Source organism: Talpa europaea (assembly GCF_964194135.1).
Source record: "Talpa europaea genome assembly, chromosome: 14".
In the NCBI taxonomy this organism is placed as follows: domain Eukaryota; kingdom Metazoa; phylum Chordata; class Mammalia; order Eulipotyphla; family Talpidae; genus Talpa; species Talpa europaea.
This window is the reverse complement of record NC_140082.1, coordinates 62811958-62828361: the sequence shown is the minus strand read 5'-3', so window position 1 is coordinate 62828361 and position 16404 is coordinate 62811958. Positions and strand designations below refer to the sequence as shown.

Here is a 16404-nt window from a genome sequence, read left to right as displayed (position 1 = left end):
ACACAGTGCTAATGAATTCAAACTCAACAACTCCAAAATGGACTCCTTGTATTTTCTGGTAGAAATCTTGGTCCTCAACAGCCACTCATTCTGACACATTTGATATCCAAGTCTTATCAGTTTTGATTTGGAATATTGTCCACTGTACTTTTATTTCCTGCCTCTGATCAAATCCAAGATTTTGCTATCTCATGAGGAGTAGGCCACCAGACTATTTTTCCCTCCCCAGAATTAATTTGTCATAGAAACTACTTAAAATATACACATAGCTGTATGCCAGTTTGTGAACAATCGTGTTTTCATGTTCATGGAAAATAATTCAAGAAATGCTTATGATTCATGGTTGATTAATGCAAGGTTTCATTCACAATCCCTAAACTATTTTTACTGTAGGGTTATGTACAACTAGATAATGGCATGAGCAGAGGCTCAGACACCTACATTTTAAATAAACACATCTAGACAATACTCATGATGATCCTAAAATTTAAAAACCTCTCTCCTCATAAGTAATTTAAACTGTACTTGTCACTCATATACCATTAGTAACATACCAAAGAACTATCTTAAAATAGGACTCCATAAAATATACACAAGGCAGTTTTTGGCTCTTTTTATAGAAGTTACTTAGAAACATTGCTTTAAAAAGTTAAAGCACACAGATAAAAATGCAATTCTTACCAGTTCATCTATAAGTTTGGATGCATTAGATGTGCTTTTCTGCCTGGTCCTTAAAGCAGGAGGTGAGAAGACAAATTGAGAGGATAAATCTGAAACTAATTCTTTTAGCTGTGCAGGAGCATCCATTTTTTTTGCTAAAGAAAGGAAAACAGTGCATCATTTTTATGTATATGTTCACACATACATCCACTATTTTTAAGATTTTTAATTTTTATTTATGCATACAAGAACCGGGGTGTAGGCCTGTAGGTACAGGCCTCTGTAGGTGAGAGGATTCACCAGAGACAGAGTAGGGAGCAGTGAAATATACTGCTGAGGGGAGCAGTGGGCAAGATAAGAGAGGTCTGCTGCACCATGTGGGTATGATCCCCGCCTGGGGATTGAATTCATGTGTTGGTGCCTGTCTGGCAAGAGCTTGATAGTGCTGAGACTTTAACCCCTGAGCCAACAGGGAGGCTCCATACATATATTTTTAAAGTTTGGAACAAACAAATGATTGATGTATATCAGAAAGAAGTAAACATCATAAACCTGGAAAACACTAATATCATTAACATGAGATTATGGACAGCATCTATAAAGTTACTGTGAAAATTAAAGAACAATGTGTGACATACAGTAAGTGTTTTACTGATACTTACATCTGTTACATTATTTCAAGAATATAATTTACAATTCTCAAATTACACTTCAAGATTATTTCACTTACTGGGACAAAGAGTACTATCAAGATGTCAAATTCTGCTTTTAAAGAATATGATTCTTACCCAATAGGGTGGTGGGGTGGGGACAAATAAAGTCCTCTCTGCCCCTAGCTGGTAAATGGTAGAAATGCCAACAGTTGGCATACCAACAGTTGGTAATACCTCCCTTTGGGCATTAAAAACAGAGAAATATAATCTCTATATATATTTTTTAGTTTTTTTTTATAAATATTTAAAAGAAATTTATTATTGAGGTAATAATATTGGTTTACAGCACTGTATATGATTCAGGGGAACAGGTTCACACTTCAATATACATCTATATTCTTTCCTTTTTAAAAAGATTTATTTATTTATTCATACAAGATCTGGGGTACAGGCTAGAGGTGTGAGGGGTGAGAGAATTCACTAGACACAGAGTGGGGAACAGAACAGGCAGATTGATTGAAATAAACAGCTGAGGGGAACAGCTGGTGAGTCAGGAGAGGTATGCTGTGCCATGTGGGTAGCAACCTGGCTGGGGATTGAACTTATGCTGCAGTGGCTGCGGATAGTTTCATAGGTTGTCTTAACCCTTTGCACCACCAGGGAGGCCCTATACATCTATATTCTTTCTATTAAAATGATACATTCTATTTTTCTCTTCCCAGGCTACCTGAACAACTTGGTTTTTCAAAGATGAGCTCATATTCTCAGCTTTCCTCCCTCTATTTCAAAGGAATAAATAAGGAAATACAAAAATACATTATGTACAAAAATATTGTCATTTTATTATGCTTCTTTGCATGTTAATTCTTCATGTGTCTCGATCAGCTTCCCAAGGGTTAAGTTTGATGGCCAGGGCTACTTAGGTTTAAGGAATTCTTAAGACCTAGGTTCAAACCCAGTCATACATTCTGGAACAAAAAAACCAAAAACAAACAACTGATTCAGAGCATTTACTGACTGGTGTAAATATTCCTACTACAGCTGGCTTGCGAAATTCCTGAATATTTAACAACTGGCTCTCTTACCAGTCAGGCAGGAGTCAGCCCTAGGACACCACTAATTACAAGGTGGGTGATATGGATGCCTTACTGAACTTACTGAACTTCAATATGCTCACTAAAAAGAAGGATCAATACCTATACTTAGAGATGCAAATGAATCAATGGATTATACACTCCTATAGCCTCAGGCTAAATACAGCAGGCCCCCTTTCCCTAAAGTATCTGCTGCTGAATAATGGAAATTAAAAGCAATGGAAACATCAAGTCTCACAATCTTTGAGCTAGTAAAACATTTAAACAAAATACTAGGATACTTGTTCTCTGACAGGTTTCAATTAGAGAGGAGTACCCCCAGCTTTTTAATCAATAATATTTCTGTATCTATTCTTCTCTGAAAGATGAGGAAACTTGGAAAAGATTTTCTGTCCAGTTAGTTAAGTGGCAGACATGAGACACTCCAGTCAGAAATTTCTCATCACTTCTAATATCATCTCATAGAAGAGACGAAATGCCACATATGGTCTTGATCATTTTAGCTGATCAAAACCATGCATAGCCAGGGTCTTGAAAAATATATTAAGAGTATCTAAAAAAATATTCATAAAGTAATTGGGGGTGGAGGTGAGTACAGAATATACATATACATAAGATATAGTTTATTGTTTTTTTAAAAAACTATATACATGACTGGACGGATATCTAACTTTCTATGGCAGATATGTATCAGTTTCACTAGGCATAGTTACATAAAAAAATTATGTAATATGTATCCAGAGATCCACTAGATGACAAAGATCAGATTACTGGGCTATGTTTGCTATCTATGCTGCATCAAAATAACCCACAATTATGTTTAAGACACTTCTCTATATCATGGAGACCTATTAATGACATTCTTCTGCCACTCTCACTACTGTAGTTTTTCATTTTAACTTCAATATAACAGCTTAGTAAAGTCAGCTAAAATCTCACATTTTATCATTTCATTCCCCTCCATGCAATGTAAAGGATAACCACATTTCCTTAATACCAAAATAAAAAAGATTAAATCAAATACAACAGGGGTGGGAGGAAGAAGAGGGTCTCCTACAACCACAAACCATTTCTAAGCCAAATGATCAATCTATGACAAAGGGGCCTTTACCTGGGCTCATGCTCTATAACAAATGCCTACATAATTATATTTAAAGAAATTTTTGCAAGGTGAATGTCGAAGATACAAACATTTCAATGTGTAGATTTTAAAAATGGCTTCTCGGGCCTCCCCGGTGGCGCGCAGTTGAGCGCTGGGTTGTGAAGCTGCCCGCAGCCTCTGCAGCGCCGGTTCGATTTCCGGCTGCTCCCCAGCCACCGGAGGAGGGTCCCACATGGTGCACAGACCTCTCCTGCCGCCCGCTGCTCCTCTCAGCAGTGTACTTCGGTCCTTCTGCCTGCTCTGCTCCCTGCTCTGGCTCTGGTGAATTCTCTCACCCTCCCGCGCTTCTGACTGTACCCAGTGCTTGTATAAACAAAACAAACGAACAAACAAATAAATAAATAAAACATGCCTCTATAAAAAAGAAAAAAAATAAAAAATGGCTTCTCTTTCTCTTGCCTTCCTCAAGAGGCAACATACATGATATTCACTCATGCATTAAAAAATAAATACAAATTTTTAAACATTTAAATAAACAATATTTAAAAGCCCTAGAGCGGCTTTATGGAAATTCAAAATTTAAACTGTAAGTGAACAACTACATTTTGTTTACCTAACCATTTTAATCATCTTTACAAAGAACTACCTCATGGGTTCTATTCAGGTACACCAGTGTATCAACCTCTTACCACCTTTTTTAGAGCTTTTCTTAATTACCTACCTCACAGAAATTTTTTGCTCGCAAGAAATCTCCATAGCACAGATGAGTCTTTCTATGCACTTAATGTATATACCTGTGCTTCATACATAAGAAATATAAGACTTACACCCTTTGGGGAGGGACATCACTCCTCTTCAGAAGGTGTGAACTATACCAACCAAATAACATAATCAGTCGCCTCACCTGTTGCAATGAGGGAAGTTGTGCCTGCAGCCATGTTAATTTATGAGTAACAGGGAAACTGAGTTTAACTAATTTTCAATCAATAAAATTCTGCTGTTTCCTTTCATAAACAACTGGGGTTGTGGATATCACGTGGGATAGGGATATGGTACTTGGATTAAGACTGCTAATTTTATTTGTGGAAAAAAACAGAATAAACTCATACAAAGGCAGAATGAAGAGAAATGGTATGATTCAAGAAAATTAAACCTTGTCAAAACCATAGGAGTCCACAGGTCATATTAAATCAGAAAATTCCTAAATGTCAAGAATTTGAAAATAAAATCTTAAAATTAAAAGAACATTTTGGAGAATGATTTCCTTTAACTCAAATCATTTCTAGGATAATCAATTAGTGCCTTAGAAATGAAATCGTGCTTAAAATGATAAAACTTTTAAGATGAAGATTTCGAATGAGATCAAAATTATACATTGAATAGAAAAATACCTTTCTCTTTCCTAGGAACCTTTGACGCAGGAGGAGAAAATAAAGACTCATTTTTTGGTTCAGAAATGTCCGGCAACAAGATGGCCTTGCTAGATCGAGTCCTTGTGCTGCGGGAAGATTTAGTCAAAGCAGCTGTGGCAAGCAATTTTTCTTCTTCATTATTCGGTTTTTTGTCTTTGTTTTCTTCTGAAATTGAGCGTAATGAAAATTTTTGGCTCTGATTTTCAGTCCTTTTAAGTTTTTTCTTAGAACTCATCACTGTAGCAAGATCCTCATTTGGCACTAAAATGGACTTTTCTAAAGCTAATTTTCCAACATCGGCACTTTCATTTTTAGCTGGGGTGTTTCTTGTTGATCTCCTTTGGACACTGGGAATGCCTCTCTTTTGAGGACTTCTCTCTTCCTCACGAGCCCTACCTCCTACATCTTCGGTTGGATTTGTTTTTCTTGGCCTACCACGCTTCCTTGGTGTAGCAGGTGTACCAGATTCTGTTTGAAGGTTCAACTGGGATACATCAAGTTTAGAGTCTTCCATGCCATGTGCTGCACTAACTTCTCTCTCTTTAATCCTTCTATTACATTTCCTACTAGGCTTCCCATCTTGTTTATATTCTGTATCTTCAGAAGCTTCTAAGTTAGCACTTCTCAATTTTCTGGTACTTCTGCTAGGACTTGCTGCTTTACTAACTTCTAGATCATTTACAGTTTCAAAACTTCCCTCATTCTTTACAGATTTTTTAATTTTTTTCGGAGTCTTTTTTGTAACAGATAATGTCTTGTCTTCTTTTCTAAAAGAAGTTTCTTCAACTGCTGGTTCCAACAGCTTAGATGATTTCAACCTTAATTTCCTACCTGAAGTAACCTGTAATTCCTGTTCTACAGAACTAATACTTTCTAATGTGTCCTGACTCATTTCTTTCCTTCTCCTTCCTCTCCTAGGAGTAACAGAATTTTGAGGTATTTGCTGGTTCTGAGACATTCCTTTAACATCAGAACAGGCACTTTCAGAAGCCTCAGAAATTTCTTTTGTTTTCCTAGTTTTCTTCCTACCTGAAAGTCCCAGCATCTCAGGAGTAGCAACATCTGCTGATTTGACATTTAGGTTCTGGACACGCTGTCCTCTCAAGCGAGTTCTGGAGGAAATCATGTCATTAACCTGGCTAATGTTTATAGTCATGGTGCTGGTTTCCTGAACAGTCTTAAATGTAGATTTGCCTAACTTGGTGGGACACAATACCTTCTGGCTCACTAAAGGTATGTTTTCATGACTGGACTGTTCCATTGCATCTGAAGTAATTTCTTTACTTCTTGTATCTTTAATTACATCCAATAAATTTTCTGCAATAGCAACTTTAATTGGTTCAGGCACATATGGTAATGCTTCTATCTTCTGGGACTCCTGATCATTCATTATGATAGCTGACAAATTTGCAACATCTTGATTATCATTGTCCCCACTGTACACACGTTTTTCTTCAGCTGCTTTGCTAGTCACTCTAGCTAATACATTAGATGCTGCAGAATCCCCAGTCTCAACTTCTCCTTCTTCACCTTCTAATATCAAGGTAAAGTTGCTCTGAGCTACAAATAGTTCCCCGTCTACTTCAGCAATGTCACACTCAGCAGAGTCTTTATTATCAGGCAAGTCACAAAACTGTTGCTCAATGGTATCAAAATTGTATTGAAGCTTAAGAGTTCCTGAGGGATACAACTCATTAAATGAAAGACTCCTAGCCTCTTGTCCAGAATCCTGAACTTCAAGCTTTTCACGTTCAACCACCTAAAATGAATTAAAGAGACCAGTTAAAGAATTTTCATGTATATACTTATTTCAACCTAAAGCATAAAGATTTTTAACGACCATCTCATTCTTGGTATATGAATTGTTAAACATAAACTACATTTTGTATGGCATATACTTATGGGTTTACTTCATAAAATATCTATTTAAGCAATCAGATTCAAGTCAAAATAACTACACAGAAAAAAATACTCTTGATTTTGAATGGCATTAAAGAAATTTTACATTTCCCTGGATAAAAAGACAGTCTTAACAAAACCTTGAAAATTACTATGATGAAGAATTAAGGACTTATTCTATTCTCACCCAAGAAAAAAAAAATTAACTGGAGAAAAAGAAACAACCCCCAAACTGTGTTTTAATGATAATCCCCAAATTACCTAACTATTCACACTTTTCTAAACAGCATGATCCCCATAAGGTTGAAGAAGAATTCACCTACATAAGCTCCCTTGGGCTAGACTCAATCCTCTTCCCTTTGCTGGGGCTGCATAAACCATGAAATTCCTAAGGCTTTCAAGTTCAGTACCTCTCCTGCAAGGGTTTGGTGGAAGAAGGAATGGTCCTTGCATTTACCTTTTGGTAAGGGAAGGGGAGAAAAAGGAGGAGGTAGAAAGTAACAGAGAGATCTCCTGACCAAGAAGGTAGAACATTACCACCCACCTAGACAATGACATTTTCCCAATCCCCAAACATTCAGTGAGATGAAAGACTGGAAACACCCAGAAAATGAGGATTCCCACTTACATCATGCCCATAATTTTTATTAGCTTCTCAGCTGATGGAATAAGGATTTTATCCATGTATTTCACATAAGGATAACCATGACATTTTTATGAGTTAGGAAACTCCCCAAATATTTTACAATTAGATTTCTATTAATAATTAGAAGAGTTGGCTTTTCATTATCTTAAATTTACCAAAAGTTGCCTAATGATAAGAGAGATTTGGTGGAATTTTCATAAATTTTAAGTCATTTTAAGTACCCACTGTCCAAAAAAATCCTTTCTGGGATGCATAGCTCAACCCCTGCCAATTGAATATTTTCCAACATGTATGCATGGGGGGAAAATTCCTATTTAATTGCATTCAATTATGTTCAAATACATGTTCTGAATAGCTTTGATGTCATATTTGTCTTTGTAGATAGCCAAGCCAGTATCTGTTTTCTTATGGCTAAAAAACCCAGATACTCAGCAAAATTAAAGTATGGCCTCTCTAACACGGCCTTTTGATTTTCTTGAAAAGCAACTTAAGGAATGTATTCTTTTATATTCCATAAAATATTTATATACTCTAACACAGATTTTTATGAAGAGGTTTTTAGATAGCAGTCAAATAAATGAATACGTTAGGTTTGAACTATGGTTTGAAACCTAACTAAAACAAAACTTTTGAAACTGACAAAAAAAGTAAAAAATTAATTTTTTTACATGAATTTCTTGAGAATCAGGAGAACTGTCAGGTAGTGGAGGTTTTTCTTCAGTTAAGTCAACACTTTCTCTTAGTACATCAACTTCTATTTCGTGATCTTCTTTTAAATTCAATGTTATTTCCTGGTCAAGCCTATGTTCACAGATAATAGGACTTTCAGAGATAACAAGCCCAGAGCTTCCACTATCATCAAGGACATCGGCCATAGCTGAAAGAAAAACAGGAGTCAATCTTCCATATCTTAAACTAAAAAAAGTAAAATATTCATGAATTGAGAAGGAAATAGCTACACTGAATTAAAAATATTCATTTGATAAATTATCACTGTGTCAAAAATAGGGGAGGGGCCTACAATGATTTACATTTTGACCCTGTATATTTAGTATCCAATCATTCAGTTTAAACAATACATTTTTGATACATACAAAGATAAAAATGCAGATTTTTACATTTAAAAATGACAACTGGTTTCTCTCAAATGGAATATAATCCTTGCCCTTATTGTCAAACTTCAATTTAACTGTTTTTTAAAAGGTCAAATGTTTGTTCCTTATTAAATAAATCTAAAAATCATGTTCACCATGTGACTACCAGAAAATGAGCAATCTTTGTTGAGAGCTTCTAAAGAATTATATGAGGGACATAAAATTTGGGCTTTGATCTGGCTATGAAAAAGACGAGGTAGCTCTCTTTTGGCAGAAAGCATACAAATGCTCACAAGTACACTCTACCACTTTAGTAAAAAATAGTGCTCACTTTAAAAATTTTCTCCTTATCTTTCACCTTCTTCTTTGCCAAAGTTTTAACAAGTCATTAACACTCACAGGCCACATATGAAGTTAAGAGTTTATGAACAACACAAAATTCAAAATACCTAGGGGGTTGGGGAAGATGATCTAACTAACTTAAAAACTTTTGTCTAACAACAACAAAAAAATCATTATAAAGGTTTTTAAAAAATACTAACTAGGAAAACATATTTTCATACTATTAACAGATAATGAGAATAATATCCCTAATAGCCAAAGACTGCTTATAATTACAAAATGGAAAAGTTTTCACTTATCAGTTTGGCAAAGAGGAATGGGAAAATATGCACTTTACCGTCCAATCTCCAGTGTATATGAAAGCAGTAAGCAACCTTTACTGGAGAAAACAATAAAATACAAAAATGTGTGCATATTCCTTAACCTGAAAAGTCCATGTTTTAGAAATCTACCCAACAAAAATACTAACACAAAATGTGCAAAAATATATACACAAAAATAATCACTACATAAATGATACAATAAAATAAAAATGCCATCAGCCTAAATGTTCACCAATAAGTAATTAGCTAGGCATATAGAGAACATTCCTGCTATGGAAAATGATTGAAGTCACTGAAAAAAGACTGGATTGATCTACATTAATGACATGGGAAAATGTCTTAAATGTATTGTCAAATGAAAAAAAGTTACTTTTGAATAAATTTTACTGGTAAAAATATGTAATAATAAACATTTATTGAGCTTTTAACATCAGAGCTGCTAAGATTTACAAAGAAACCAAATTAGCCTACAGCGTTATATTTACTAAATGCAGAACTGGGTCGTGAAGCCAAGCAATCTGGTTCAAGTTCTTATACTCTGTAGCCACCGTATTTATTGCTTCTGTCAACATATGGGGGAAAACCCGCCCAAAAAAATTTGCAGGAAAAACACTTTAAATTATTAATTAGAGTCCTAAAATAGGTAACAAGGTTATAGGGATTCTTAGTTTACATATTAGACAATACTCTCCAATTATTTTACTATAAACTTATACAGTCATGGGCGAATATAATGACTTTTCAGTCAACTATGGACTGTATATATGAAGGTGGTCCCATATACATAACCTACATGTGTAGTAGGCTATATCATCTAGGTTCATGTAAGTACACCCTACATGCAAGTTCACACAACTACAAAATCACCTAATGACGTATGCATGACTTTGTTAAGCAACTTATGACTGTAAGACTTTCTAAAACTGAGGGGAAAGGCTGTCTCCAGTCTATTCCTAAGGAGACAGGCAGGAAGGCAAAAAGAGTTAAGAGCATGGACATTATCATCAGACAGACAGTACCGACTTCTGCAATTATTTTCCAGCAAAAGGTCAATCTTGGTCTTAAATTATCACAAAGAATAAGAAGTTGCCTATGTAGATATATGAACCCCAGAAGATCAAACAGCAGGTATACAATCCTGCTGTGAACTGTTAATTTACTTTGTTCTATGGTGCTCTTGAGGGAAAAAAAAAAAAAAGTCCAGACAAGAAATGCTTAAACAAGTTCTGGGCATAAGCACTGAAGGTGTCTCCTTTCTCCAAACTCAACTGTGAGCCTACTAGGAAAATTTATCTTCCTCATTCAATATAGTCAGGGTCTAACTGAGAGGAGGCACTCAGGAAATAATGTTCATTAGATTAAAAAAATGAGTTCTACATATTTATTAACTTCCCTGAAGTAAGTTCAGCCATTTGCAATTATTTTCCAATAAAAAGGCCAATCTTGGGCCTCCCCGGTGGTGCAGCGGTTGAGCGCTGGGTTGCAAAGCTGCCCGCAGCCTCTGCGGCGCCGGTTCGATCCCCGGCTGCTCCCCGGCCACCAGAGGAGGGTCCCACATAGTGCACAGACCTCTCCTGCCGCCCGCTGCTCCCCTCAGCAGTGTACTTCGGTCCTTCTGCCTGCTCTGCTCCCCGCTCTGGCTCTGGTGAATTCTCTCACCCTCCCGCGCTTCTGACTGTACCCAGTGCTTGTATAAATCAAACAAACAAACAAACAAATAAATAAATCTTAAAAAAAAAAAAAAGGCCAATCTTGGTCTTAAGTTATCACACAGAATAAGAAGTTGCCTACACAAAACACTACATGACATACATCTCAGCAACATCTTTAAAGATGCATCCCCTAAAGCAAAAAAAGTGAAGGAAAAGATGAGCAGCTGGGACTACATCAAATTAAAAAACTTCTGTATAGCAAAAGAGACATTAAGCAAAACAAAGAGGCAACCTACTGACTGGGAAAAATTTTTTTTGCATATAATAGAACTGATAAGGGACTGATCACAAAGATCTACAAAGAGCTCACACACTCAACAAAAACAAAGTAAATAATCCAGTCAAAAAATGGGCAGAAGAGCTAAAAAGACACTTCTCTAAAGAAGAAATGCCAATAGACAACAGGTATATGAAAAAATGTTCAACATCACAAAACCACTTGTGGTTTTGTGCAAATCAAAACCACAATGAGATACCACCTTACACAAGTGAGAATGGCACATAATTAAAAAAAGGCAACAGATGTTGGCGAGGATATGGAGAAAAAGGAACTCTCCTACACTGCTGGTGGGAGTGCAAACTGGTCCAACCACTATGGAAAGCTGTGTGGAGGTTCCTCAATCTGCTAAAAATGGAGTTTCCATATGACCCAGCAATTCTACTCCTAGGAATATACCCAAAGAATACAAAAACATTAATTCAAAAGGAAATCTGCACCCCTATGTTTACTGCAGCACTATTTACAATAGGTAAGCTATGGAAACAACCCAAATGCCCAAAAATAGATGCTGGGATCAAGAAGATGTGGTACATATACACAATGGAATACTACTCAGCAATCAAAAAATGATAAACGCATGCCATTCGCAGCAACATGGATGGAGCTGGAAGGGATTATGCTCAGTGAAATAAGCCAGAAGGAAAAAGGAAAAATATCGGATGGCTTCATTCATAGGAGGAATGTCGGAGAACCAAATAAGGGACCAGGAAAAAAACTAATTATAATAAATCAAAAAAGAAAATTAACAGGCAACTATTAATCAGAGACACTGCAGGAGAGGGGGAAGGAGAGAAATCAAAACAGGGGAGGGAATGTGTTCTTATACAAGGGGCTATGGTGATGGTGAACAGGTGAATTGGTGATGGGAGTTTTGCGGGGACTACACCTGAAAAGAGAAAGCATGCATTGTGCAAAAAGGGAAGAACGTAAAATATAATACAATTAAAAAAAAAAAAAGTTGCCTATGTAGATATATGAGTCCCAGAAGATCAAAAAACAGGTCTGCAGTCCTGCTGTGGACTTATAATTTACTCTTATTGGCGCTCTGAAGAAAAAAGCCCACAAAAAACATATTAAGAACTAATAGAACTACAGAGTACTTTCCAAGCAACTCATTGATAGCTGATGTACATCCTTAGAATGCTACTTTTAGCCAGGGATGCTGACCAGCAAGAAAGAATTGAGTAAAGGAAATCTGGATAATAGATTACTTTGTTCTGAAAACAGAAAACTGCACACAAAACACTAAAATGAAATAATTCTAAAGTCAAAAGAATACATACATTTATTGTTACCTCCTTTAACTGCAGAGGTGCAGGTTTCAACTGATACTAGTCCTTTGTCAAAAACTGGTACCGTGGACGTCGGGGTGAGGAATTTCCTTTAGAAACAGAAATATAAACTTTAGTATGTAAGAAGCTTCCTTCTGCTCTAAACAGTTTACTCTATTCTCTCTTCAATTTGTCATTTTGTTGGGAACATAATAGTTCAAGCAGTCATTAAAAACAAATAAAAACTTTGCTAGTCTTGTGTCACCGAATGGTAGGGAATAAAACTGCCTTCTGAATCATATCCCTTATGCTCTACCTTGGTGCTATAGGAGACTTGCATCTCAACATACTGAAATCACTAAAAATGAGACAACATGGTAGAATGCATGGCTCTAAATGAAACTTTGGTCTTCAAAAAAATAGAATTACCAAAGAATATAAGAAGTCTGTCTTAATTCCTCATGTCTGTGCATATTCAGGAAATATCTAGTACCATTCTAAGATTTCTTGATAACCTAAATAACACACAACTGTACAAATAAAACTTTTGTAAGCATGGGATCTAATAGGTAATCTATGCATATTTTACTATTGGTTTTCATTAAATTTTATTAATATTTGAAATCTTCTCTAGAAACTTACCCTTCATGGATTGATGGTACACAATGAGAAGCTTCAACTCCTTGAATGGGATTTAAGTGATTCAATTCTGAAAGTGCCTCCTCTGCAACTAAGAGATCCTTTGTTTCAGCATCTTCTAAAGTGCCTATAAAACACATAGTCAAAAAATTTTTTTTAAAGATTTATTTATTTATACAAGCACTGGGTATAGTCAGAAGTGCAGGAGGGTGAGAGAATTCACCAGAGCCAGAGCAGGGAGCACAACAGGCAGACCGACGAAGTACACTGCTGAGGGGAGCAGCGGGCATGGCAGGAGAGGTCTGCGCACCATGTGGGACCCTCACTGGTGGCCGGGGATCGAACTGGCACTGCAGTTGCTATGGGCAGTTTCGCAGCCCAGTGCTCAACCGCTGTGCCACCAGGGAGGCCCATTAAAAATATTTTTAAATAAAAATTTATGCTACATATTTAGTAATACTCATGGTCTTGGATGATTATTTTTTTTTAAAGTTACTGGACCCACTTTTGTACTTTTAGGTTTACGGTAACCTTGGCATCAGACTGCCAACCATTCCTATTAATCTTCTGAACCTATGGAACAGCTTCCCTGTAACCAATCCACTTCAGACTTCTAACTTAACAGGCCCCATTTCAAGTGTTTTACATAATATTAACTCACTTAGTCTTCAACATTCAAAGTGCTATTATCACCACTTTACACCATTTTACAGGTGAGAAAACAGAACCATAAAGTTATACCGCATATCCCCAGTTACGAATCTAGCAATATTTGAATCTAACCCATTTTATTCAAGTCTGTGCTATATATTCCCTTGAAAAAACAAAATAAATTTCTACCGAGACCAATCGCTTTAAGAATCATCAAAGAAGAGGGTCTCCCCAGTGATGCAGTGGTTGAGCGCTGGTTGCGAAGCTGCCCGCAGCCTCTGCAGCGCCATTTTGATCCCCGGCCACTGGGCAAGGGTTCCACATGGTATGCAGACCTCTCCTGCCGCCCGCTGCTCCCCTCAGCAGTGTACTTTGGTCCTTCTGCCTGTTCTGCTCCCTGCTCTGGCTCTGGTGAATTCTCTCACCCTCCCGAGCTTCTGACTGTACCCAGTGCATGCATAAACAAACAAACAAACAAACAAAAACATGCCTCTATTTAAAAAAAAAAAAAATAGTGATGCTAACTTCTAGATATATGCTATTTATAACAACAGTTGTAAATTCTTACATCATTTAATGTTTATGATGTCAGCTTTATTTAATAAAGACTAACTGTTCTGGTCTCTTATCCTAAGAAAACTTAGCTTAAGTTAAGCAGAAAATGTCTCCCAAAAGAAACCACCTGACAGATTGTATATTACTATTTGACTTTACAGATTTAACGTTAGGAGTTACCTTTAAAAAATTTGCTTTACTGCATAGTGGATAAGAAACATGGATAATGTTTTCTAAGCAAGTTTCTCCTCTTTTCCGTATTCCTGTGGCCCACTCTCTGGACCCTAGCCTAGCACTTGTCAGACTATGTTCTGAGTACTTCTTTGTTTTTCACTAGTCTCTAAATTAGATTTAAGCAGCTCACTCCTACATAGAAGCTCACCAATCACACAACAACAACAGGGGCTCAGACATCTTTTTTTGATAGATAAATATAAAAAAAATAAATTCGTGGGCCCTTGGACCAAATTTATTTTGATTGTTAAGTTATTTTAGAGGTAGGGTTGGAGAGAATGAATTTCTGGTTTCTAAGCAGCTTTTTAGAAAGCTGAAACTGCAGGATAAATTAAAAATCATAATGGCAATCTAGCCTTTAAAGTCAGTATTTATTTCGTATTACTACTGGAAGGCCTTAAGGCAGAATCGCCATCTGACATGTCTTAGAACCTTCATGTTTTTCAAATTTTATTTCAAAAAAAAAAAAAAAAAAAAAAACCCTCACAAAAATTATCCTCCCCTCAAATATCTTACACATATTTATAGTAAAAAAATGTAAATAATACTTGCAGGTAGAAAGAATAAAATGTTTTGTGTCTAGAACTTAGTACACTGTGAATTATGTAATTATGTAAAACCTGTTACTTTCCTTATGGTGGAAAAAATTCCACTGCAAATTTTGTGGCAATGGCCAATTATCTGGAAATGTGTTCTTACCTGTTTGCTTCTCCAGTTCCGGAAGAGTTACCTCCAGCTCAAACACATCTTTATCACCATCCTTCTCGGTTTGTTCTGATAAATTAACAATTAGTTCAGTGGAAGAACTTGATGGCTTTGAGGTCATGAACATATCTTCAAAGTCTTCTGGTGCATCCTGATATTCCAAGGTAGTCTGGTCTGATCTGCTTGAGGTATTGCTGTTTTCTTTACTCACATCCAGTTTCTCTAAATTTTGTGAAGGCGTATCCTCTGACATCACAGCAATTTCCTGATGACCCTTCTCTGGGCTATTCAGGGAAAAAGATGTTCTCTTATCTTTGCTCTTCAGCCATTCAGTTTCTGCTGGAACGTCACATTTATGAAAAGATGTAACTGCCCTTTTGCCGTCATCTGCAGCCTGTTAAGTAAAAGGTTTGGAGGAAAAATTTTTTTTTTTTTTACTAGTAAAAATCAGTCATGTGGGGTGCTAAGTTATCAATCATACCAATCCTTTCGAAGCTCTACACTCTCTCCAAAGTCTCTTCTCAAACTACACTTTTTCTAAATCCTTACACGGTTAAAATTTAATGGTCAATAATTTCCCTATTTGAAAACAAATCAAGTAAAAAAGAATACAGTATGTTAAAAACAAACCCCCCAAAAAAAAACCCCAAAGCATGAAGTGTTTGGTTGTCTTGATTCTAGTTCTGTATCTGCCACCAAATAGTTATTTGACCACAGGCAGTTTATTTAGTGCCTCAGAGTCCTATTCACCTGCACACTATGGGTCTGGCTCAGCCAATGCCACCCTAATATTTTCTAAGCTACTATTTTCTGATTTCATGACTATCTGCAATATTACAATAAAAAACAACAGTAATTATTTAAATTGATTTATCCAACAACTCTTAAGACTTTTTTGTCTCAACTATTATCAAACTCACTCCAGCAGTCCATTTTGTGGTCATGCCTTCTTCCATGAATGAAATTCTGGTTTCTTTAAGTCGTAATGGAGGCGTAAGAGATGGACCAGGTGACAGAGACGGAGATGCTAAAGGTGTTGTTCGAAGACCCGTTCTTAGGATGGACTGAGGGGTGAACTCGGAAAATCCAGAGGCAGTAACTGACATGGCCAAAGTTTTAGCTTTCTATGACA

The 16404-nt window shown here is 36.4% G+C and overlaps 1 protein-coding gene across 2 annotated transcripts in view; it reads right to left on the bottom strand.

Moving 5' to 3' along the window:
• The window catches only part of AHCTF1 (AT-hook containing transcription factor 1), a gene marked incomplete at its 3' end in the record, with an annotated part of 58768 nt that overhangs the window by 1628 nt on the left and 40736 nt on the right, over window positions 1–16404 (bottom strand). Inside the window, exons 27-33 of one of the 2 annotated variants that reach the window (XM_084253646.1) lie at window positions 16193–16396; window positions 15267–15666; window positions 13131–13254; window positions 12501–12598; window positions 8135–8343; window positions 4901–6680; window positions 682–815 (exon numbers count right to left, since the gene is read on the bottom strand). In XM_084253646.1, the coding sequence (XP_084109772.1) occupies window positions 682–815; window positions 4901–6680; window positions 8135–8343; window positions 12501–12598; window positions 13131–13254; window positions 15267–15666; window positions 16193–16396 (2949 nt within the window). The remainder of the gene's footprint in view (window positions 1–681; window positions 816–4900; window positions 6681–8134; window positions 8344–12500; window positions 12599–13130; window positions 13255–15266; window positions 15667–16192; window positions 16397–16404) is intronic. The other variant, XM_084253647.1, reaches the window with a different exon arrangement.